The sequence below is a fragment of the Dipodomys spectabilis genome, unplaced genomic scaffold (genome assembly GCF_019054845.1).
Source record: "Dipodomys spectabilis isolate Male_0828 unplaced genomic scaffold, ASM1905484v1 ptg000108l, whole genome shotgun sequence".
Lineage (NCBI taxonomy): Eukaryota > Metazoa > Chordata > Mammalia > Rodentia > Heteromyidae > Dipodomys > Dipodomys spectabilis.
The window spans coordinates 942,899-967,640 of record NW_024870785.1 but is presented as its reverse complement, the minus strand read 5'-3'; the positions used below and the strand labels follow the sequence as shown (position 1 = coordinate 967,640).

General features: G+C 50.2%; 1 protein-coding gene across 1 annotated transcript in view; it reads right to left on the bottom strand.

The window, feature by feature from the left end:
• Fmn1 (formin 1) overlaps positions 1–24,742 on the bottom strand; it is a 219,472-nt gene that overhangs the window by 39,602 nt on the left and 155,128 nt on the right. Inside the window, exon 12 of the mRNA XM_042687827.1 lies at positions 12,672–12,764. Within this exon, the coding sequence (XP_042543761.1) occupies positions 12,672–12,764 (93 nt within the window). The remainder of the gene's footprint in view (positions 1–12,671; positions 12,765–24,742) is intronic.

The window sequence follows — 24,742 nt, the reverse complement described above, 5'->3', positions numbered from 1 at the left end:
AAAAATAGATGGTCTAATAAATAATAGAACTTTAAATAAATTAAATAACTATCTTTGGCCAAGATATATTTAAGCCAAGACCACAGTGCAGGGGAGGAGGCAGGCATGTGGCTATCTGGGAAAAGTACATTCTGACCAGGGAGAAGGGCCAGCCTGGGGTCCTGAGCTGAGTACATGGTTAGGCTCAGAATGCAGCAAGGAGGTCGGGGCTGGCACAGGAAGGACGAAGCCTTGACGGTAAAAACAGAAGAGCGCTGAGGTGGTGGGAGTCAGGTCTCACAGGGCCCTGTAGAGTTCAGAAGGGTTCTGGGCTTTTCTGCTGGTTTTGATGGTGCTGGGGTTTGAATTCACGGATCCACACTTGCTAGGCAGGTGCTCTACCACGGACCGCCCTGCCAGCATTTGACTAAGGGAAGAATACCTGCATAGCTCTAGGTTTGGGTTCCATTTCCTGCCTGTTAAAACTTGAGAGGAAAAAAAGTCAAGAGACTAGAATCTAAAATTATTATTATTTTTCCAAATGAGCCGAGTTGGCAGGGGTTGCAGTTGCCAAAACTGTTTTGACACGAAGACTGAAATCTAAACAGCTTGAAGAAATCTCAGGGGCTGAGCGGGCTCCATGATCTCATGCTTGTGCAACCGGAGTCCAAAGGATGAGTGATGAGTCTCAATCTGTGCAAGCAGAAGAGCGGCCCAGGCCCGGCAGCCACCAACTGTGCTTCTGCGTGTTTGTACAGCTCAGAGAGGTGACTGGACAAACAGCTCGTTTCTCCTGAAACTGGGCCCGACTGAGGGTGAGCGCTGGTGGCTGCGGTCAAGTGGGACAGAGCGGGGTCGGGAGACAGCCGTGAGGAAGGCCTCCAGACCAACGCCGTGGACCGGCAAGCCAAGCAGCCATCGGTCTGAGCGCCTCACGCGGGGCTCTGGCTTTGCCATCACCTCGTCCAGTGCGGGCCAGAGCCCGACTTGCTTTCCCTGGGGTCAGGACATGTTGAGAGATCCAGAGGAGAGGAGCAGCCAGGGAGTGAGAGCCCCGGGCTAGCTTCCTGTCTCTGGCGAGTAGGATGATTCCATTCAGCTGTACTTGCCTCCCAGATTTCTGTCGTTGCATGGCGTCTGCTACACTGCACAGCCGTGCGTGTTTCCGTGTCTCCTTGTTGGCTAGACTAGACCGGGACAAGGAGGTGGCCACCCTCTGGCTTCCGCAGCGGGGTGCCTGGGGGCAGCCAAGGGCTGAGTGGGAACACGTCTGAGGTCCTAACACAGGTTCTGGCTCTTTTATTTGCCATTATCAGAGAGTTGGTTCTTTGAGACTCAGATCTCCAATGATGCCGGCAGCCGTCAGAGTCCTAGACAGACCACTGAGCATGTTCTCAACTCAGATGCCCCTCAGTAGATTCATGGACCAAGAAAATGTGGTATATTTACAATGGAATTCTATGCCTATGTCAGAAAGAAGGATCCTGCCCCATTTGTAAGGAAATGGAAAGACTTAAGTGAAGTAAGCCAGGCCCAAAGAAACCTAGGTCCCATGGTTTCCCTTATGTGCAACAGTTAGTATACACCTAGGATAATCTTAGCAGATGGGCAGAATCGCTCAATAGCTACGTCCACCTGACCGTATACGATGCTGCTCGGGGAGATGAACTCCAAGACCCGGACACAAAAGGTTTTCCTCTGTTGTTGCTGCTGTGAATGCACTGTGTGAGTTCTTGTTTCTTTTGTGTGCTCTTCCCGCTATGGTGCAGCTCCTGTCGTCACCGTATTGATGGTATTGTGTGTACGTTTATGGGAGTTAGGGAAGGGGAGAACAGAATGGCGAGACCAGGGACCGGGGGGACCAGTGCCACAGCGACACTCAGACGCCAGCACGTTGGAGGTGCTCTGCACGACTTCAGGGGGAGGTTGCGGGGAGGGAAAGCGGAGAGGAATGAGGGGGGGGGTAACAAGCTGGGCAGGAAACGTCCCTCGTGCCTTCCTTATGGCACTAGCCCCGCTGAACATCGCCTGGACAAGAAAAGGCGAATAAGAAAAGACCCCGTATCTCGGCTGGCTATGGGGCAGAGGCTGAGGCAGGAGGCGACGAACGCAAGGCTACTGAGCACATTTCAGGGAAGACGGCTGGATACAGAGAGCCCGTCTCAACACAACCAAGCACAAGTACAACAGCCCTCCCTGAGTCTACTCCTCAAAATGACTTTAGGCTTAAAAACATTTATCGCCTGCGGCCAAGGTATTACACTAATCCATAACAAAGGCTGCAGTGGAACAAGGGGTAATAATAACAACAATAATAAGTAATAATAACAAGTAATCATAACAAGTAATAGTAATAAGTAATAATAAGTGATCATAATAAGCAATCATAACAAGTAATAATAATAAGTAATAATAACAAAAGAGGTAGTGCACAACTTGCTTCCAAGCCTCCGGAACTAACTACCAGGACCTACTGAAGACCATGTATGTTGAGAGAGGTGCTAAACCCAACTCCAGATGATCCCCTCTGGCCCCGGATGGGAAGTGTGACAAAGCAGTGCTGAGCAGCCCCGAGAGGTCAGCAGCCTCCGCAGGTCAGCAGCCTGGACCCCGGTGCAGCCTCGGGAGAGGTCTGCGGGCAGACCCCCAGGCTTGGGTACCACCCACCGGCCCGCCCGCAGCTGCGGCAGGCCTTGCTGACCACTGGGGCAGCTCCAGGGAAAGGCACAGGAGGCCTAGGGGAGGAGACAGCTCCCCCAAGAAGGCTGAGAACCAGCCGACCCCCAGGACCCCAGGACTCTCAGGAGAGCCAGGACACCCTGAAGTGGCGGGCGGCAGTTCTGCTTTCCTCATCTCACTGCAAGAACAGGGCAATACTTGCTTACAGCACCCTGAAGATGTTACGGATGATGTGTCTAATCTCTGCCTTTCACGATGTACAGGGAGCAGAAAGCACTTCCCTGCAGGAGTGGCTGTGTGAAGGCTTCTTAGATCACGTGGAATCCCACAAACAGGCAAGGAACAGGGCTGGTCCTGGGTATTTCATCCTGTGCTAAGGCCAGTGGTGGATTGGTGGGGAAGGGGTGCTGTCCGGGCGGGAAAGCCACGCCTGAGATGAGGCACAGCCGTCCCAAGGGGAGAGAAAGTGCACAAAAATGGTAAATGGTGTGCCCGTGCGTGCGCGCCACACAGGGTAAGGAGAAAATGGTGTGCCCGTGCGCGCCACACAGGGTAAGGAGAAGTTGTAATTTGGACAACTGTAATACTGGAAAGAGAATGTGCACACAATGAGTTAAATCTCAAAGTGCACGAGAAGAAGTAGTTTAAAGAAGATGACTGGTAGCCGGGCGCCGGTGGCTCACGCCTGTCATCCTAGCTACTCAGAAGGCTGAGATCTGAGGATCACGGTTCAAAGCCAGAGTGGCCAAGGAAAGTGGAAAGTCCATGAGACTCTTGTATCCAATTAACCACCAGAAAACTGGAAGTGGCGCTGTGGCTCAAGTGGTAGAGCGCTCGCCTTGAGCTGAAGAGCGCAGGGACAGTGCCCAGGCCCAGAGTTCAAGCCCCACGACCACCCCCCCCACCCCCCACCCCCCCCAATGATGACTCCTTGCTCTTGCTCTGCAGTTCATGGTTCTCAATCTTCAGGAGTGTCACACAACATACAAGTCCCGAATTATACAAAACTATTGCCCAATGAGAGATTTACACAGAGGAACAAAATTGTTAAACAAACCAACCACCGCTATTCATCACAGTGTCTCCAGCCCCTGGCTTTCTTTATTCCTTTGGCTATTGCTTGTGATATTTCTGTTTGGAATTTCCCCACCCCTTTCTGGACAGCTCACGGATCTTCGTTTGGATCGTTACAGTCTATAGGACACAAAGGCCAGTCTTCTAGCATGTCATGGTCAGACGTCACTTGGATGTTGTCCATTTAATATTTTTGAGGAAAAAATTACATACATACACCTGTAGTGCTTTAATGTCACAGTATGCATAGTGTGCTCCCGGAAGGAGGCTGTATAGAACCAAGGGAAACATTTCATGATTTTAAGACAGGTGGTGTTGCAAACTGATGCACCTGAACATGTAACCAAAACATTAACGCTAATATAAATTCCAGATTTTGTTTTCTTATCTATATTTTCAGGAACAGTAAGTTGGTACATAAACTAATAATTTAAAAATTGTGTTTTCAGTGTGAATTTAGACATGGCCTTTAACTTACTCCGCATACCAGTCCCACTCCAGGCAAAAATCGTTTAAAAATAGCTACATGCACAGCACAATTAGTGGGAGTTACTTTCTGTGACGCACACAGAGAATGCTCAGGACCAGCACCGTGGCAAGAGCTCACGTAAGAACACGGCCTATTCCAGCTCTGCGCCCACCGGCGTCCGGGACGTTTGCGGCCATCGCTGAACGCGCTGCACTCTGGCTGGGCACTCCAACTCCACCGGTCTCTACCTCACTAGTAACTGGTGATTTTCTGCTCCTTTTTGGCATGGAGCTCAGCATCTCTGCCAGCGTGGACAGCACTAATTCGGTCATTCAAGGATGAGGTGGTAAATCACAGTCCACAGAGGCATGCGAACTTAACACTAAGCTGTTGAAGGGGCCATTTTACCGAAGGTGGAGCATAGGAAATACACTGGTTCCCAGCTTTGTTTGCTACAGCTTGGCACTACTCGGGCCCGATGTTCTGCCAGTGTTTGATCATCAATTCTTTTGGAAGGTAGGGCCATAGCCCACTGCAGATCTCATAGGGCGCAGTTCTTATTAGGAATATGAGGCTTACATTTTCTTTCTTCTCTTCTTCCTATGCCAGGAGCAGTGGCTTCTGAGACCTGTCTTCCTTTGCTCTTCTCTTCTCTTTCTCTCCTCTTCTACCCACTCCCTCTCCTCCTCCCCTGCCTGCCCTCCCCTCCTCTCTAAGATATTATACAGTGGAAGCAAAGAGGAAAAGACCTGCAGGGACATCTGTCCCTGTGAAAAAGAAGGGACGTCTTGGTTACCTTGGGGTGGGACCTTAGACCTCAGAAGCCACAGGACTTCCTGTGGCTTCCACTCCAAGAAGAGCTGCTCAGAAGCAGAGGAGAGTCAGCAAACCGGACTTTCAATTCAGTTCCCAGAAATGCATTCCGGCTGGCGGCGATGATTCTCATGAGCTAAAATAGGCTGTGTGATGTGACAGCTGCTTTGTAGCCTTGGGTTGTGGAGCTGTTATTTATGAGGCTGTGTGTTTACTCCCATGCAGAAAGGCGCATAAATAGAGTTTTCCTCAGAGGCTAATTGAGGAGAAGGATGATGACCCATTCCCTTGGAAGACAGTCTGTCCTGATGAAGTTGTGAGGACCAAACACCCTTCTGTTTTACTATTAACCCTTCTTGTAAAGATAAATATGAACCCCTTTTCCTAGAGTTGGCTTTGGGAAGCTGGATGGACTCAGGAAGAGTCAGAACCTGGCCGGTGGAGAGTCCAGGCGTCAGGAGAGACGTTCGAGGGCCGGTCGAGTGTTCACTTTCAGTGGCTTACCTCCAGGATGCCCACGACCAGCTCCTTCCCTCGCTGTATGAGCCCAACACTCTCCCGAGACGGGAACCTGCCAGACGGCGCTGCCATCTCAGAGGTACAAGACCGCCCACGCCGCGTGGAGCAAGACTGCCCACGCCGCATGGAGCAAGACCACCCACGCCACGTGGATCAGTCGCAGGGATTCCCCGAGACGCCCACCAGCCGCTGCCAGCCCTGCTCTCCAGCCGGGAGACGCCCACCAGCCCCTGCCGGCCCTGCTCTCCAGCCGGGAGCGCACCAGCCCCTGCCGGCCCTGCTCCCCAGCTGGGAGCGCGCCCACCAGCCGCTGTCTGCCCTGCTCTCCAGCCGGGAGCGCACCAGCCCCTGCCGGCCCTGCTCTCCAGCCGGGAGCGCGCCCACCAGCCCCTGCCAGCCCTGCTCTCCAGCCGGGAGCGCACCAGCCGCTGCCTGCCCTGCTCTCCAGCCAGGAGCGCACCAGCCCCTGCCGGCCCTGCTCTCCAGCCGGGAGCGCGCCAGCCGTGTAAGAAGGCACTTCCCGTGGCTGCCGTTCCAGCCACCACCTGCCTCTGCCCTTAGAGCAGGCCCGCAGCAAGGACCAGCCTATGGCTCTAGCTGGTCCACAGAAATGAGAGAAATAGCAACAAGTTATTTTTAAATCAACAAGTTTTGAGGCAGAACATAAGCTGCTGGTTTCTAACACAACGATGCTAGAACCACAACCCCACTGGCAAGAACACAACGATGCTAGAACCACAACCCCACTGGCAAGAACACAACGATGCTAGAACCACAACCCCACTGGCAAGAACCATCCATCTTGCTTCTCACTGTGTAAAGTACCGTACAGTGCACAGCATTCAGTAAGAACTAATGTTTAATGAACACTGTGAACAAGTCCTCTGAGCTAGTGTGGCAAAGGAAAGACTTGTGGATGGCAATGTATAATAGAAAAATTAAATCCTGACTTAGTGTAAGCATGGAGAGGCGGAGAGCAAACAGCTATGCATAGGATCACTCGGGAACCCATGCCGGGTTCTTGGACAGCTGATATGACTTCCGTTCCTGGGGCCACTGACCCTGTCTTTGAGATGAGGTAAGATGGATTGTTTGGGTGAAGTTTTCCAAAGTCAGAAAGGTGGAAAGTGACTTTACCTTTTCTTTTTCCTGTAATCTCCTAGGATACTACAACAGAAACAAGAAAACAATCTGAAAGAGACACGGCTTCTACCCTTGTAACCTTTGTCAGGACAATCTTGCTATGTTAACGACAGTCCGCAAGCTGGAACTCTTTTACCACATGAAGCTCAAAGCAATCACGATTAATGCCATAACCATGGCTGCCAACTGGGAACCAATGCCAGAGAAAGCCTGAGTTTAAGAAAACAATCACGCACAGACACAGTGTAAGCCGCTAGGCTCAATTCCGCAACTGTGAAACCAAGGGTGGCGCAGAGAGAATGGTGGTGCCACCTGGGAAGAACGGCGACTTCAGGCGGATTTTCAGTGGTTTTCTACAGTGTCTCCTTCAAGTGTAACGATCATGTTTTAGTGACTCACTCCACATTGTATTATTTCACCCAGGAAGTGAGATGGTGAGATGGGCTCCGAGGGCAGATGGTTTGGTTATGTCGGTGAATCATTTGAAGGCTGGCAAGCCCGTGGATGCTGCAGTGGGGGGCGGGGCTCGTGCACAGGGGAAGTCTGGGTGCTCGCCTCGTGCCGAGCACGGATGTCTGATTAAATTCATGACGGGACAGGAGCTGAAACTGCATTCTTCTATGATGAGAAAACCGCTGCTCACTCCCAGCTTCAATACATCTGAGCACTCAAATGCACACTTTCAACGTTCAGAGTAACAATGCCAGAAATAACTGAAAATTTACATACAAAAGCTGGTAGAGAAAGGCTCATATAGTTTTCTACAATTCAAAATGGAAAATGAATCATAGAGGGTGAACACCACCAAAAGACACTGCAGCCATGAACGAAGATGGAGTAAGGGGTCTCAGGGAAAGCTGTTGACCAGCACAGGGCTGACGGGGGGAGAAGGGAGCACAAAGAACGAGGGGATTATTCTGGTGCACATCGGAAATACAGCCAGACACCTTCATGTGATATACACTCTTTAAAAAGCGAACCACAGGCGCGTAGAACCAGATCTGCTGGTATCAACAGGGGCGGGCACGCAAATGGAGAGGGTTGTCCAAGTGTTTCATCTGCATCTATGAACGTGGAACGATAAATCTGGAATTGCAGTGTGGGACTCACCACTAATGTGTGGGAACAAACACATTTTAAAACAAGTAAATAAAAAAGAAGGGTTAGGACGGAAACAACCACAGCTCCAGCCTCAGCTTCCCACCCTTCCAGTCCGCCTCTCAGACTTGGGAATAACAAATTCCTATTCTCCCAGTTTGCTGAGAAGCAGAGTTTGGAGATGGCAGCTGCCAAGGATCATCGAGCATGATCCTCAGCCATTGAGGTAAGGTAGGGACCAGCTCCCAAGGCACAAGTGCATGCAGTTCAGGCCTGCAGCCACTAGGTGGTAGTGTTTTGGACTTGGGTAGCCATGGAATAGAAGTAGGCACATCTCCACTAAGATACACCCTGTAGTAACTATAATTATACCTCAAAATATAACAGCTTAATGGGGAGATATGAGATCCTAAAGAACATCTCCTTGCGTATGTGCTGCTCCTTACACTTACCTGATTTTGCTCCAATTGTATTCTTGATGAAGTACAACTTAACACAAAATAGAAGCTTTGGTCCCCAGAAAAACTGATATATAAGCGGTATACTCAGCTCCTTTGGCTGTTAGAGGAGATAATCATGAATTACCCTCTAGTACCCAAGACTAGCTTCTGTCATTAATTATTGGTATCTGAAGTTGGCATTGCTACTCTAGAACCATTGGGCAAGCAAACCTGAGAATGTCCTGAGCCCATCTCAAACTATCTGAGAAGACTTTAATGAAATGACTTAGAACCGTGCACCAGCCAGGCTGAGCTACAGTACCAGGCCCTGTGTTAGACACTTTCCACAGTCCTGGGCTGCTATTAATGCTGCCACAGTTCCTTTAAACCATGGTGAACACTGCGTAAGAAACGGATCTGCATTATTTGAAGGAATAAACCAACTACACCATGATTATCCACACATATTCATACATATGGATAAGCATTTTGCAAAGTATAAATGTTACTTTTGCATTACAAAAAAAGACAAGGGTGGAGCAAGTCAGAGAGAAGCCATGTGATCCCAACTGCACGAAGTTACTGACACGGACTTCTCTAGCTACTAGGAATCCAGGGAGGAAGCAGGGCCTGGGCCATGAGAACAGCTGCCCAAGATGCACAGCTCAGACCGGTTCAACACAATACTCCAATCCTTCTCACTACCTTTTATTTATTGTCGGTCATGGGGCTTGAACTCTGGGCCTGGGCATTATCCCTTAGCTCTTCAGCTCAAGGCTAGTGCTCTACCACTTGAGCCATTTCCAGTTTTCTGAGAGGTTTTATTGGAGATAAAGAGTCTCACAGACTTTCCTGTATGGGCTGGCTTTGAACCGTGATCCTTAGATCTCAGCCTCCTGAGTACCTAGAATTGCAAGCATGAGCCACCAGCGCCCGGCTTAAACTGTTCTTGTTTTTAACCACAAAGGGTCTTGGCACATAGAGAAAAGGAGTGCTTTTCACAGTTACCAGGATGGCACAGAACCAACCATACTGAGTTTCCTCCTTTGAGGAATTAGGAATAACAAAGGCAGTCTCCAAGTACTACCATCACTTAGACCCAGCATTATGTGCCGTCTGCTGGGGTGCTGGGCTCTCTATCTGAACAGAAAACTGTCCAGGGGGAGGGGACAAGGATGCTCTGAACGTGTCACTGCATGGACTCCGCGGGGGGCTGGCGTGTGCTGTTCCAGTGTAATGTTCATACAGACTTGGGTAATAATACGTCATTACCATTTTACGGCCAAGAAAAACATCCCAAAGGTTCAGAGACATGAAATACTCACACGCATGCTCGATATAGCTTCCAAGCACAGCAATATCTCCTTTTCACTCAGAACACTTCACACACACCACACACACACACACACACACACACACACACACACACACACACACACAGTATTATTGTGCTTGTAGTTAACAATATCTCATGCTAAGTACTGTTACCATAATAAAAAGTTCTAATGTGTACAGAAAAAACTTATTGCTTAAGGAAGGAATATAATAAAAATAGAGGCTTTTCCATTTAAATCATTTTGAGACCACAGTGGCTCATACCTGTCGTTCTGTTCCTGAGGCTGTGATCAAGAAGATAGTGGCTTGAGGACAGCCCAGGCAAAACGTCAGTGAGACCCTCTCTCAGCAAAGCAGCTCCAGCTCCTGTGTAATCCTGGCTATCAGGAGACACAGGTAGGAGGCAGAGTACAAGATCCTATGCAAAAAATAACTCCTAGCAGGAAGAGCTGATGCCATGGCTTGTGCAGTGGACGTCCGTGGAGCAAGTGCAAGGCGCTGAGTTCAAATTCCAGCACCAGGAGAGAAAGAAGAGGGAGAGAAGGGAGGGAGCGCAAACCCAGCACGCCCATTGCTCCTCCCTGATCGGGAAGGAGTGGCGGCGAGCCCAGACGGTTCTTCTGCTTATGCTTGCATTTGGCGCCATACGTGGATAAAGTACAATGTATAAATTAGCCCTCAGTAAGTTCACAGGAGCGGGGGGAGGCCAGGTGTGGGAGGCGTTGGAGCCGGCCAGGGCTCCGGCCCTCCCTCCCAAAGCCATAAACACAAATGACCAGCTTAACAGCACGGAAAGACCACCTACACGACCCGAACCTGCCCCCAATCACTGGCACCGCGCCTTCCTTCAATTACAGGATCCCTGCCACATTTATGGGGACTTTTAATGTGAGCATCAGATTTGAGGGCCCTATCCTTATGGACATGTTTGATCTCAGGGTGGGAAAGCTTGAGCTGAAAAACAAATGCTGCCCGAGGTTGCTCAGAACTGAGCTGTAAGGGGAAGGGCTCAGAGGCCACGGAGATCACAGCTGGACAGGCCGTGCGCGACCCTTACGCTGGGTTCTGTACAGGGAATGACCACCGGTTGGGAATAAGTTCCGTGGTGGTATCACTATGTGAGGACATTTTGAGAAGGGAATGGCAAGAGACCTGAAGGAAAAGCACATCGTCTCCATCGGAGTGTGGCAACAGGATGTGATTTACTAATGAAAAATCAGATCACCGTGATTTGCTAGAAAAACTGACCCGCCAGCTCTCAGCATGAGTCAACTAAAGCACAGTGCAAATGACTCCTCCGGCTCAACGCACGCCATTGCCTAGGACCCCGTGAGTGAGGGACCCCTCCCCCCAGGAAGCTGGCTTTCTTGTTAAACACTCTATAAAGGCTCCACTCTAGAGATACCTTTCCATGGGCTCCACTCTTGTGAGGCTCCAGAATCTTCTTGTTCCATGCCCTTTCTTTGGACCATAGCACTCATTCCTATGACCTAAACGGCTGCTTCTGAAGTCTCATCAGCTTTGTTCTGTGAGCCCAACACCTTGACCTACGGGTCTCATCTGGATCAAAGCGAACGCTCTCCAAGTTGACCTCGCCTCCCCGCCCCTCACAAACTCTTTCTTATTAACATCTGTCCAGTTACCCAGCAAAATAGGAAGCTGTTGGTTCCTCCTTCCTCGCCGTATACCTGTGATCCAGCCACACAGCCCAGTCTTGTTATGCACTGTGCCTTCCTTTCTTGTGTCTTACCGCTTCCCCCAAGCTCTGTTACCCCAGTTCTCTTCAGGTTATTGTGAACTATGATCATCTTAATAACCAAAGGCAAGAAGCCCACCCCACAACCCACACAGCTAAACAAGAAGCCCAGCTTCGCCGTGCCTGTCCCATACAGACTTTTTACGTATTATCTGTTGTCCACAGTCCAGTGCAGATCCTGTAGCGGATCCTGTAGCGGATCCTGTAGCAAGTTCTCCTTTTTGGTCTCGGGTTCTTCCGTAAGCCCCAGGTCCTGGCTGCATCATGCCCTGGCATTGCCCGCGTCTTTTATTCTTCTGAGACATGCAGTTTCTCTCTGTCCTGGAACGCCCTTCCTAACCTATCTGGTGAGAATTCCTCATCAGCAGCCAGGACCGAGAGGACTGAACCACCCCGGCGCGCACACACACACACACTGCAGCATTCTCCAGATACAGAACGGCAGCACTTAAACGTGAAAATGGAACCCAAGCGCACAAGGGCTTCAGAGGTCAGAAGGAGGCACCATGAGTTAAGTCTTAGCAAAGAGAAGCACTTCATGCTTTCAGGCTATATCTGCTGGTGTTCTCACAGAGTGATGCATTTACTTAAATGAGCCTCGTGTAGCACCTGCCGAGCTATAGTCCCACGGCTCCCACTGTGCCCTGGGAGGGTACTGAGCTGGTTGGTGTTCCTCCCGCCACACAGGGGCTCAGCAATGGCCGGAGCTCTGACTTCCTCTTCCACGTAAACAGCTCTTGGAGGAGGAAAAAGTGGTCTGTAGCAAGCCAGCAGCTGGGATAGAACTCCTCTGACTCATGGACTGAGAATTGCCCTGCTAATTCCCAGAGTGGTTTGGCCATACTTTGTGGATTCACCCCACTGAACAGTCTTGTTGATGGTGTGGTATCCTGTGGCCTTCCTCAGTAATAGAAACAGCATGTAGAGATATCCCTAAAGACTCCTACATCCCTTTCCTCTGGCTTTCTAGTAAAGAAAAAAAATTGCCTCCAAATGCCCCACACCGGTTTTCTTTCCCACCTCAAGTTGAATTTGAGAAATGAAGAAACAAACTAAAATACATTAAAACCTGCACGTTCACTAACCCTGATCAGCCAGCATTCCCAGGCCTTCCACAGACGCCGTTTGTCAGTTAACATGCACTGGGGTCTCTGGGAGCCCCAGCGGGAGGCCAAAGGTCCATCCTTCACAAATGTACACTAAATCAATGGATGTAACAGATCAAGTCAGAGTTGAGAGGTGGCGTTATACAACTCTACCCACACCAGGGGTGTGACCACCACGGAAGAGGCAATCCTTGTGTCAGCCAGGATACAAGGGGCAGCAACCTTGGCGTGGAGGGTGGGGTGCCGGAGGAGACGCTTACCTTTCTGGAAGAACTCTTCCAGTCTGCTCTTGAACGGCTGCAGGAACTCCTTTGGAGACTCCTTGCACACCACCACCATCTGTTGCTCACATGCTGCGAAGAGAAGCGTGAGTTAGACTTGTGCAAGAACAGGTTTGCTGAGCTCCTGCACTGTGCCAGGCACTGTGCACGCACTGGGTATCAACTGGGCAGAGTCCTTGTCAGTCACTGATTACCTGAACGCTAGGGGGGAGATAATTAGCACATTGGACACCTCTCTTTAGGAATGGGCTTCCCTCATGGAGATCAAGAAACATCTCTGACTTAGGACAGGCAAAGTATTCTGCCTTTTGGTTCCTCCAAAATAAAGAGATGAACAAATCTAGTAATGACTACTTCCAGGGAATGAAGGGACCTGGCCCTTTATTCCAAACACAGAGACTGAGGAAGACACAGCGTTCCCAGGCACTCGGGTTGGCTCCTCAGGGAGGGGAACATTTTCATCGGGCCTGGTCTCTAACACGGGGACAGGCTCCTCTTCACGCTTCCCTCCCTCTCTTCTGCCTTCCGGTCTTCCCTCACTAACAGGTGAAGTAATGTTGTGTGGTCGGATTCAGGTAGGCTATATGGAAGTTGTAGCATTGCTTTTTTGATCCTCAGGTTGCCTCAAATGGAATGGTTCTAACTTGTCTACATGGAGTCCATAATAACCCAGAGTTCACCATCACAGGGGAGAGTAAACCCGGGCCCAGGTGTCTCCCCAGTGTTCTCTGTGTTCAGACCGTCTGCAAAAATGCCACGGCAAGAAAGCCTTCATTTCTCAGAGTCCAGAGCCCAGTTGTGATCCGTGCTGCCCTCTGACTATGGCTGGAAATGCCTGAAAGACGGAAATCACATAGGATTTCCACCCCATGGAAACCATGCCACCTGGTCCACAAACTAGAGAAACAGAGATTCTGGAGGAATTTGTAAACCTGCAGGCAATGCATTTCAGAAATGTAAAGGGACTTTCAGGGTGACAGACGTTTCTCGTGATTTCCAGCTCTCTCTGAAGACACATGTTGCTATATTTAAAAGTTAAAATCTCACATGCTATAAATGGTTAGTCCTTTTGATTCCTGAACTCTCATCTGCATTCAAACTCCATTAGCTGCAGTGAAACCGTTGTTCATGAACACAAGTAATATGGGCCCTGCCTGAAACTCAGACACAGGATATGACAGAAGCTGCGAGAATTCTCGAGGTTACATCTCTGCGGCTAACGCAAAGCTTATGTCTCAGCGTGTTTCCCCCGTGGCAAAGCAAAGCCTCCTCTCTCTTTCTCTCCTCCTGGACATGTTGAGCAAGCTTAGGGGATGTCCATTGTTTTATGGGGCCGGAGGTTTGTGCTTGGATCAAGACCTGCCTACCATCAACCGGGCTTCATTTTCATTTGTAAAATGAGAACCTCCACCCCAGGTACAGCAAGAGAATTAAATGAGATGATGCGCACAGAGCGTTTTGTAGGGTGCTCGACACGTGCACGCAGGCTTCCAAGGGCGGTTATGATTTAGGAGAACCAGCCGGGACAGCAGGGACGGGAGAGCAGAGGCGGAGGCCTGTTCTGGAGCTCAGAGGCCTCTAATTTTGCAGGTGTTCCAGTGTTCCAGTCTGACTCTCATTTGCTTGCTGGAATCCTCACCCACTGGGAGGACTCACTGTGGGAAGCAGGAAAGCTCCTTGGGGAAGGGGAGGCTCTGAGCTTCAGGGCCGTGCAGGGAGAAACTGAAGCCAGCACAAATGAGCTTGGCGGTCCTCTCTGCCCCCCACAGCCAGGACTCCCACGCTGCCTGACCACGGCTGTTAGGATGAAACTCCACAGGATCAAAGGAGACAGCTGCCCCCTGACCGGTCCAGTGGCCAGTGCATCACCCGCTCTAATTTATTAACTTGGCTTATCTGAGATGCTCCTTAGCAGACAAATAGGAGACCTAAGACTAACTAATGATGACACTGGAGACTGGCAGTGTAAAAAAGAGAGAGGTCAGCACAAATCTGCTAATGCCATTCATTGTCCAACCAGAAGACTCCTTTCAATGTCGCAAGACCACCAAGGGTGCCCAGACATGGCTGGGCTAGGACTCCGGTGTCGGAAGCCAAAGCCACTCCGGCTTTGTTCAATTATGCTTTGAGTATTAAAGATGCCAGCTTCTAGAGGAGTGGCTAATCGTCATCACTGTGAGAGATAAAATAACAAAGATAACGCTTAATCAAGGGAATTACCACTTAAGGATTAAGCATTTGTGAATCCTTCCAGTAGGAAGATATGGTCTTGAGCATATTAAGGTTTCAGAATCAAGTTAAGGTCATGAATGGTTAGTATTTTTTTTCTCAACCACTAAGAATACAGAGCAATGCTAAAACCAAGAGTGAGTTAGGAGGATGTAGCAGCAAGGGCCATATATAGCTAATTGAAATCTAGTACATGTCTAAGCACTGTAACAGATCAAACAAACATGGGAATGATTGAGAATAAAGACAGAGTACATTAGATAAGCCTGGGTTAAGTCTCAGTACTTTTTTTCTTTTATGGTGCTGGAATCGCACCTAGGGCCTTGTGAAGCCAGATACAGCTCATCCAGGCTATCTGCTTTCCTTTCTGATTAGGGATTCCTACTCCACTGCCCTGTGGGTCTGGGCCAGTTCTGAAATTTATTCCTCACTTGCGCGAGATCCTTGTGCTGCCCCAGCCCTCAGGCTCCAGGGCTCACAGCAGGGCCTGCAGCCCACACACTAACACGTCTGCTGCCCCATCTCTAGACTGCTAAGGCGGGGAGACGCAAGGGGACGCTGGGTCGTGTGGGGCGAGACTGCTTGCTTACGGAGTTCGTTATAAAGGAGCTCTCTGTTAAGTGTTTAATTGTCACACCAATTTGATAAATATCTGCTAAGTGTTTTCAGTGTGGCATGAATCGAACCAGGTGGCGAGAATAAGACAGGGAAGAGAATGGGAGGAAGAGCCCTGCACTTGGACACGAGAGGAAGTGGGTCAGAAGCCCACCTCTTTCGCCCCACGTGGGTTATGAGCACAGCGATCCAGTTATTTAAACTGCGTGCAAACACATGGACTACTTCTGTACTTCTCACCCTGTATCATCACATTGCATGATCCTGCTCAGACGCAACTTGAGGTGTGAAAAGTTCGGGACTCAGGGGCTTGGCTAGAGATACACACTAGGGAGCCACCGACAAAACTGGTGTCTCAAGGGACAGCAATAGAACTGCGAGGCAAGGAATGCAGGGCAGGGTGCAGAGCAAAGCCCCACAGGGAAGGAGAGGAGGGGAGGGAGCAACACAGGTGCAGGACGTGAGAGCTCCGGGATTCGTGCACGTGGCGGTCGGGATGGAAGGAAGAAGTCAAGTTGGAGAGGATGAGCCAAGTGTGGAAAGACTTTATTGCCATGTGTGTAAGACGTTAGGGACTTCGAGTATGGCTCAAGTGGAAGAGCACCAGTCTAGGAAGAAGAGGCCTTGTGTTTTATCCCCAATGCCAACCCTCCCAGCTAGCACCCAGTGGTTCATGCCTATAAACCTAGTTATACAGGACGCTACAATGTGGAAGGGATCATGGCTTTACACCAGCGTGGGCCAGAAAGCCTGAGAGCCTCCATCTCACTGAGAAGCTGGGCGTGGTAGGTGTGCCTGCCATCCCAGTTACAATGAAAGCCTTTAACAGGTGGACTGAGGTCCCCAGACATACGCCTAGGAAAGTATGAGTCTGTCTCAAAAATAACAAGTGCAAAAAGGACTGGAGGTGTCTTAGCACAATGCCTGCCTGAGTTCAAACTCTAGAACTGCCAAAGAGGAGGAGGAGAGAGAGGAGGAGGAGGAGGGGGAGGAGGAGGAGGGGGAGGAGGGGGGGAGGAGGAGGAGGGGGAGAAGGAGGAGGGGGAGAAGGAGGAGGGGGAGGAGGGGAGGAGGGGGAGGAAGAGAAGGAGGAGGAGGGGGAGGAGGAGGAGGAGGGGGGAGGAGGAGGGGGAGGAGGAGGGGGGGAGAAGGAGGAGGGGGGGAGGAGGAGGGGGAGGAGGAGGAGGGGGGAGGAGGAGGGGGAGGAGGGGGGGAGGAGGGGGAGGAGGAGGAGGAGGAGGAGGGGGGAGGAGGGAGAGGGGGAGGAGGGGGAGGAGGGGGAGGAGGAGGAGGGGGAGGAGGGGGAGGAGGAGGAGGAGGGGGGAGGAGGGAGAGGGGGAAGAGGGGGAGGAGGGGTAGAGGAGGAGGAAGGGGGAGGAGGAGGGGGAGGAGGAGGGGGGGAGAAGGAGGAGGGAGAGGAGGAGGAGGGGGGAGGAGGGAGAGGGGGAGGAGGGGGAGGAGGGGGAGGAGGGGGAGGAGGGGGAGGAAGAGGAGGAGGGGGAGGATGACAACACGAAGCTGTAGAAAGAGCAGCAACATGGGGATGGAGTTGCAGGCATGCCTGAAAGCTACTCCAGTTCTCCCTCTCTCAAAGGCTAAAGGTCTAAACAGCAAGAGATTGTTTCCTTGGTGAGCATGTCTTTCACTCCCTCAAGAAAGCCAACAGAACATCCATGTCACCGCGTCATTCTACACAAGATAATCCCAAGGGCTATTCTGACTAAGAGCTGAAGAGGCCCAGCCCCCAGGGAGAAGAACCTGGGCCCAGAGGAATGCTGTGCAAAAATAAACCCACCAGGAAGCCTGGACCCGGGGGAACCCATGACTCTGATTCATCCTGCGGAGGGGCCGCCAGAGGGCCAGGGCACCTTACGCTCCGTGGTTGTGTGTACGCTCCATGAAAAACTTAAGCAGAAGTGACAAGGCTAAGTGAGGACACGCCAGGATGCTTCAGGACGTTTGGAAGCACTTGCAGAGCCGGGCCCTTGGCTCCAGCCTTTGCACGGTATCGTCCAGAGCACTGTGGAGAGGAGCCTCCTATCAATCCGCTGACTCAGAGTTTCCACAGAGATGGGTGCAGCTTTGGTCTGCGAGACATTAGCATGAAAACTATTCATTAATCACCCACCCGTGACTAGGCCTGCATGAGATGGATTGGGAAGGACTTGATTCATTGTGTTAAGCGGTCAGGCCATCTACTCCAAACTATTCCTTGTGTTGGTCCCTGTGACAAGTGCCCCTTCAGAGCCTTCCTTTGAACTAAAGACAGTAAAAGACCTTATGAGAAATGTACACACACCCCTATGCATATATCTTGAAAAAGAAAACATAGGGAAAGAACTCATGAATCGTTTACCATCGATTTAGTTCTAAGTCTGCTTTGGGAAGCCATGGAAGAACAGGGGTACTCAGGAAGGGCCTGAACCAGTGGTATTCAAGTGTAAGTTATGCTGCTGGTGCCAACGGAGCTTCATATATTCAGATTCCCGAAGTACACAGTTGTAAGCACATGATTTTCAGATGCTGGGACTTGCTGGCCAGCGTCGAGCCGTTTGTGAGGATCAGACGCAGGCGGGTCAGGTGCGTGCTGGGACAGTAATGGAGCGCCGCATCCAGGAGTGAGCGCAATGACCGTGAGCGCCGCAGGGCCCAGACTGGGCGCCGGCTGACCGCAGCCGAGCACAGCTCTGGAGGGCAGGGTGCTCTCCAGGGGCCGCCCTCACGGCCCACGTCGGGAATGGTCTCGCCACAGGAAAGTCGCGTCAGCTCTTCCTCTCGAGTTAAAAAGCTTATCTGTGACAGTTTTTATGGGCGCTAAATGGTAGAATCTCTCTCTCTATCTCACACACACACACACACACACCTTGGAAGCAAAGGCAATGGACTTGTCTTTATGACTCAAGGAGCTCATTAAGAGGCACCCGACACTGAGGTGAGCCCTACATGCCTTCTTGCAGGCCAACTGCCCGTGACGAAAAGGCCGATGATGAAGACCTACAAGCTCATTAGAACAGGCGGCCGCCTCCGCCCAGCCCAGCCTGGACAGCGGCAACCCTCCCACACTGCGGTGACCTCTGGGCCCGGATCCTCGGTCCGGGCCTCCTCGTTAGTCACATCCATTGTCATTTTCTGCTCTGGAAAGAACGTATACCTAAATAGGCCATAATGAAGTAAGGGATGGAAAAGCAGGAAGGAAAAAGGAAAAAAAAAAAGCCATGGAAAGTTATTTTAAAATACACAACCTGAACTGGCGGATGGGTTCTGGGACCCAGGGCTGGCTCCAGGAATCGCTGGCAACCGCTGCTCATCAGCTTGCCACTGTCTTCAGATTTAATGCAGTATTTGGCTCAGACTTTTTTGTGTGTGAAAAATCCCCTATTCCAGCTAAAATATTTACACAGCCCTATGTGTCTCACTTCATGACTGTTAAGCAATCGTCTTTAAAACTCCACAGACACTTGTAAATCTGTCGGGAGAATCGCAGCTTATAAACAAGGCTTCATATAAAGAGGGTTGTATTGTCCGCTTGTGGGGAGTCAGGATTTCTTAAGGATGTGTTCAAAAATCACACTGGGGATCAAAAATAGTTCAGAGTGTGCAGAGTGGCCAGTGGTCTCGCTTGTATTCACGGAACCTCAGCTATTTAAAGCCATGCTCTCCCATCATGGATCCACCGGACTCCTGAGTTATGGCACAGGTGCTGGTCCGGCAGTCCCTGGGGCCTGTGTCCCGGGCCTGTCTGCTCAGAGAAGGTGACTTGGGAGACAGTCCCCTGGCTGCACAGTCTCACTGTGTTAGGAGGGACAAAAAAAAGGGGGACATGCTGGGAAGAACAGGAGCCGAAGTGAGGACAGATGGGGTCCTCTAACAACCAACTACCACACCTATCCAGCACCGGCATTTTCAGCCCTGACGCTAACGAGCCTACAAAATTCAAAAGCAAGGGAGGAGATCAGTTAAGCCACCTCCTGGCCTGGGCTTCCAGCTGAGTCAGGGATTTGTGATGGGACTGGGCAACAGTGCCCCATTACTTATCCCGAGCGGATCAGTGAGCCGTGTCATTTCTGCCCCATCCTGCCCGTGATCGGGACACTGGTCACGACTCAGGGTACTGTGATGGCTTTAGAGAGGGGAGGGGATGCACAAGTACACATCAGACTTACCCCAGCTTAAAACATTCCATGTCGGGCTGGGAGGGAGGGAGGTAAGTCTTGGGTTGAAAAACACAGGTAGGCATTTGTAAGTCCTCAAGCGTATAGTGCAGCAAACACTTGCTCATCCTCCTGGTGAGGTGGAAATCTGGAAGGGCTCTGTACACACTCTGGGGACTGTATGGAGCAGCTAAAGGGCGGACCGCACACTTTCCATCACTAGGAGACTGGCAAGTTTCACCAGAACTCTTAAGGACAGTTTGCTTCCCCGTTGCTAGCGAAAGAAAAATGGGAAACCTAAGGAGGGATAAACTTCTCCCCTACAGAATGAGGGTAATGCTTGCTCTCAAAATGTGTTCATAAATGACTTGATATTTCAGGGAGTTTATTTAAAATTAGCAGTTAACTCAGTGCTTAGAATAAATATTTGCTGAGAAAATAAACTGAGAGAAAAGGTCAAGCAAGGTCCTCCTCCTAGTCAAACTTTTTTTCTTAATACTCAGAGATCTGATGCTGTTTTTAATGACCACAGTTCAGAAAAACAATTTAAGAACACAAAGGGGTGGAGTCAGAATGTTAGCCCTTACAGATTTTCCTTGGGTCAGGAAAGAGGAAGTTACTGTCTCTGTGATGTCTGGATGTCCACTCGGGTGTCAATGTATTGCTGTTTATCTCCGTGCTGATTCTCAAGACTATTCCAATCTCCGTCTGGCTAAAAGAAAGTCATCCTCAAGGGATCTGAAGTGCCCAGGGCCTCGGCTGGCCTCTTGTGTCTCTGGTTCTCTCAAGCTGAGGTCTCCCCGAGAGGTTTGAGGTGAGGGTGAGGACGGTGCACCGACTGTAAGGAGCTGAGACAAATCTGAACCCAGGAGTGTCCCCCGACCTGTCTTACTTTGCCTCCTGCCTTTATCAGTGTGGGGACCAGCCACGCATGGTGGCCGTGATCCCATTCCTTGGGAGGTGCGCAGCCAGCCCACACAACATAGTGGGAACTTGTCTCAAATAAAAAATGTGGGGGGCTGGGAAGGTGGCTCAGTGGTAGAGCGCTTGCCTTGCATGCATGAGGCCCTGGGTTCGATTCCTCAGCACCACATAAGCAGAAAAAAAAAAAAAAAGCTGGAAGTGGCACTGTAGCTCAAGTGGTAGAGCACTAGCCTTGAGCTGAAGAGCTGAGGGACAGCGCCCAGGCCTAGAGTTCAGGCCCCACGACCAGACCAAAAAAACAAACAAACAAAAACAAAAAAAACTGTAAGAAACACAGCCAACGTGGCCCCAAACCTCCAGATGCCACCACGTGAAGTTCCTCCTTGTTTTAAATGGGGACACGGAAAGACAGAAGCCGCTATATGTAAACGGATTCAGATGAACAGATTAAGGGATTAAAGGATCACTTTCTGTGACTCCTGACTGGAGCCATCCTTTTCATTAAAAACGGAGCTCGATACAAAGATCACTACAAAGAGTATTGCTAAGTGGTATCAAAGAATATTTAAGGCACAGACTAACTCAAGAATAGATCTCTATCTGCATGCTCTGCCTGTGAGTACTCAGAGCTCCCTGAGGTTTTAGTTATTCTGATGACTAAGTCTATGGAGCAGTCTTGGTAAGACAGTGTCAGAGAGGTGCATGTGACACAGGATCTTACGTGTGGGCACGAAGCCCTGACGTCCCACAGGTTAACACACCCCAGTCAAAACCGCAGCGAGACAGGCACCAAGGCCCTTAATGTTTTATGACCCGCCGAGGGTTATACAACTTGTGAAGCAAGGATTTGAATTCAGAACTTCTGACTCCCAAAATAGCAGTTCAAGATTGGTTCAAGATTTTATGTTGTTTATTAACAACTAAAACAAACACAATAAATCCTGCTAGCCATGCTGGCTTATAAATAATGGGTGAGAACAGAGGGCAAACTCGGGGGAAACCGGGACAGCGTAACTCATCCTCCCACACAGCGATGTCGCAGCCACGGCTTCAAAGGGAAACACAAACTTCTTCCATTAATTACGCGGGTGAATCAAATTTCAGTTTCCGCATTCTCCCTCCTCTCTGTACAATTTGTCTTTGAAGGCATCCCATTTGGGAACGTGTGACCTTTACCCACCACAGGGCACGCTGCTGAATCCCTGCGTCAGGAGCCGCCACGCTGCTCCACAGCCCTTCTGAAACACTCAGCCCAGTCCCCACGTCTGTTTGGTTGAAACCATGTTGCAAAAATAAATCACATTGAAAAATTATTTCTAAAACTCTGCTTGCAAGACTAAATATTTTTAAAGCCATGGCAACGTGGCCTGGACTCTGGGTAATGTATCCAATCTCATACCAGAGTTCAGACTTAGTAAACTACTGCCATGGACAAATGGACTGAGGAGGAGGAGCCGAGCTGGTAAATCAGGCATGGTCAATAATCATTCAGGCTGTGTCTTCTGGAGTTTCCCAAAAGGTGATATACATGAGCCAGGGCTGTCCTAATGGATCAATTCGCCCTCCTAGGACGCACCAGCATGCACTGAACAAACTGCACACTGTATGGCTTAGGAGTGACTGTAAGTACCAGCTGCAGTGCCAGAGGCATCTCCCCACACACCGTCCTAGCTGGGCCTTCCAGAGCTCTCTGACGTGGGCAGAGCAGAGCGGTGTGATGGTTCCACTGCCCCCATGAGCGTCTCAGAGGCTGAATGGTTTGTCAAGGCAGCATGGCTCGTCGCGTGGAAAGTGGCAGAACTAAACCTTACACCCGAGTCTCTTCAATCCCGGCCCAGCACTACTCTCCACACACCAGCCTGTGCCGCCTGAACTTCAGCAAACTGCCTGTCACAAGTGACGTTATGTGTTTACCTTCTTGAGGTGTATTCATCAAACTTACATAGTCACGTGGGCTAAGGAATAAATGCTTTCCGTACACCCCACAGACAGCGGCTTACTGACTCCCTCCACCACCGGCAATCGCATTGGCAAAGCTAACGTTTCCATCTTCCAAGTTCATGCGCGTCTCTAATAAGTTGCTACCTGATTTTCCTCTTCATGTACTGTAAATAGGTAGCACTCTCAACAATCTACCTACCTGCCTCAGAACAGATTATATTTTCATTTTCTTCATGTTTAGTTGGTGAATCTCTGTGGCTCTCTTGACACCCAGGTTCATCAGAGGTGGAAACCGAGTATTTCTGAACAGTCTTCTCTGTGGTTTCTTTTTACCTAATCTAACCTGAAATCTTTTCTCTCCCAGCCTGCCAGCCCTTCTGGGGACTCACTCTTGTCTTCTGTCTTAGACTTCTAATTTCCTGTGACCAGTGTCTTCCCTCTTAACGCCGCAATGTATTCTCCAGAAGCACCTTGGTGAGTATAGGGAGATCAGGTTTTGAGAATCTACATTTAAAATGCTCTAATCTGCCCCCAAATCTGATATGGTGGATTCAGAGTCTGAACTGGGACTAATGCTCCTCTCTAAATTCAAATCCATTTATAGCTCTCAATGATGCTGTTGGAAAGTCTGAAGTCATTCTGCCTCTTTTGCTCTGGGTGAAATCTGTCCCTAGGTCCTCTTATAGAAGTGGGAAATTTCTCTTCCTTCCTAAGAAGTCTGAAATGCTCTAATAATAGCAGGCATCCGCTTCATTCCCTCACACCAAGACCCATTTGGACATTTTAAAATTAGGAAATCATTTCAATCATTTGAGAAGATTCTCTTGAATGACTTCATTACTTTTATGGATGAATCTTGTACATTTGTACTTAGGTATAAATTACTGCAGAGGTTTGTGGTATGTATGGATTATTTTCTGTTCTTCTCCCCTTCTGAATTGCAGTTGAGATTTCTTGTTTGTTAAACCATGTACCACTTGACCATTTGTTTTTCAAGCTTTGGAAATTTTGTGGTTCTCTCTCATTGTCTGTGCTGTTGACGTTTTTGTTGTTGTTGTTGTTTTTTTTGGCCAGTCCTGGGGCTTGAACTCAGGGCCAGGGCACTGTCCCTGAGCTTCTTTTGCTCAAGACCAGCACTCTACCATTTGAGCCACAGCGCTATTTCTGGCCTTTTCTGTGTGTGTGGTGCTGAGGAATCGAGCCCAGGGTTTCATGCGTGCTAGGCAAGCACCCTGCCATAAGCCCCATTCCCTCCTGTGCTGTTGAGTTTTAAAGACCTCTTTACTAATCCTACATGAGTGCTCAACCAACCGTCTTTCTCTAAAGAACCATTTTTTCCTGAGTCAGACTGTTCGGGGGCCATGTTCAAATAAGCATATAAACAAAACATTCACTCACTTGAAGCGGTGTTTCTGTTCCCTATCTCCTTCTCTCTCTCCCTCTCTGCTCTCCTCTCCCCTCCTCCCTCTCATGAGGAGAAAGCCACTTGCTTACACCAGGTGGTGGCAGTTATCAGTCCTACAGAGCCAGGGGGCCTCTCCAGGAGCGAGGAAGAGCCTTCAGTTCTCTGTTTGACAGTATCAAGAGGTCACTTGTCTCAAATTGTGTTTCAGGCTCCGTGGTGCGGGCTGGCACAGGCTGCCAAGGGCCATCCTCACATCGAAGCGTGGACCTCTGGATACATGATTTCTGCTGAAGAGCCTCCAGGGCCAAGAGTGAAGGCTGAGGCCACGCTTGCACTGGAGCAGCCGGCAGAGGAGCAGGGAGAGAGGGTCCTTCTGCTCTCAGAGGGACACACATTCAGACATTTACAATTACCTCCCTCCCTCAGTCTACTCTTCATCAACCGCAGGGCAGAGAGGAGGGAAGGAAAGTGCAATGCCCCAAATCGAAACGGGAACACAGCCAGTGAGGTCACGGTCAAGGTGCTGCGTGGTCTTGCTTCTGCCTTGGTTTCTGAGCCGCCAGCTCTCCTGCGGACAGCTTCCTTCCGGCAGGCCTGGCCTCCGACTCAGCAGCCCACTCGTCTCACCTCCCTGAGCACAACGAGCCCCCTGCGAAGACGCACGGCGCCACCTCGCAGGGCAGACAACAGCTAGTTTACTGTTTACCAACTGGTTTTAAACAAGGAAGGTTCCCAATGCGGAAGTCGTTCAGCTGACTCCATAAGTTAATGCAAGAAAGAATACA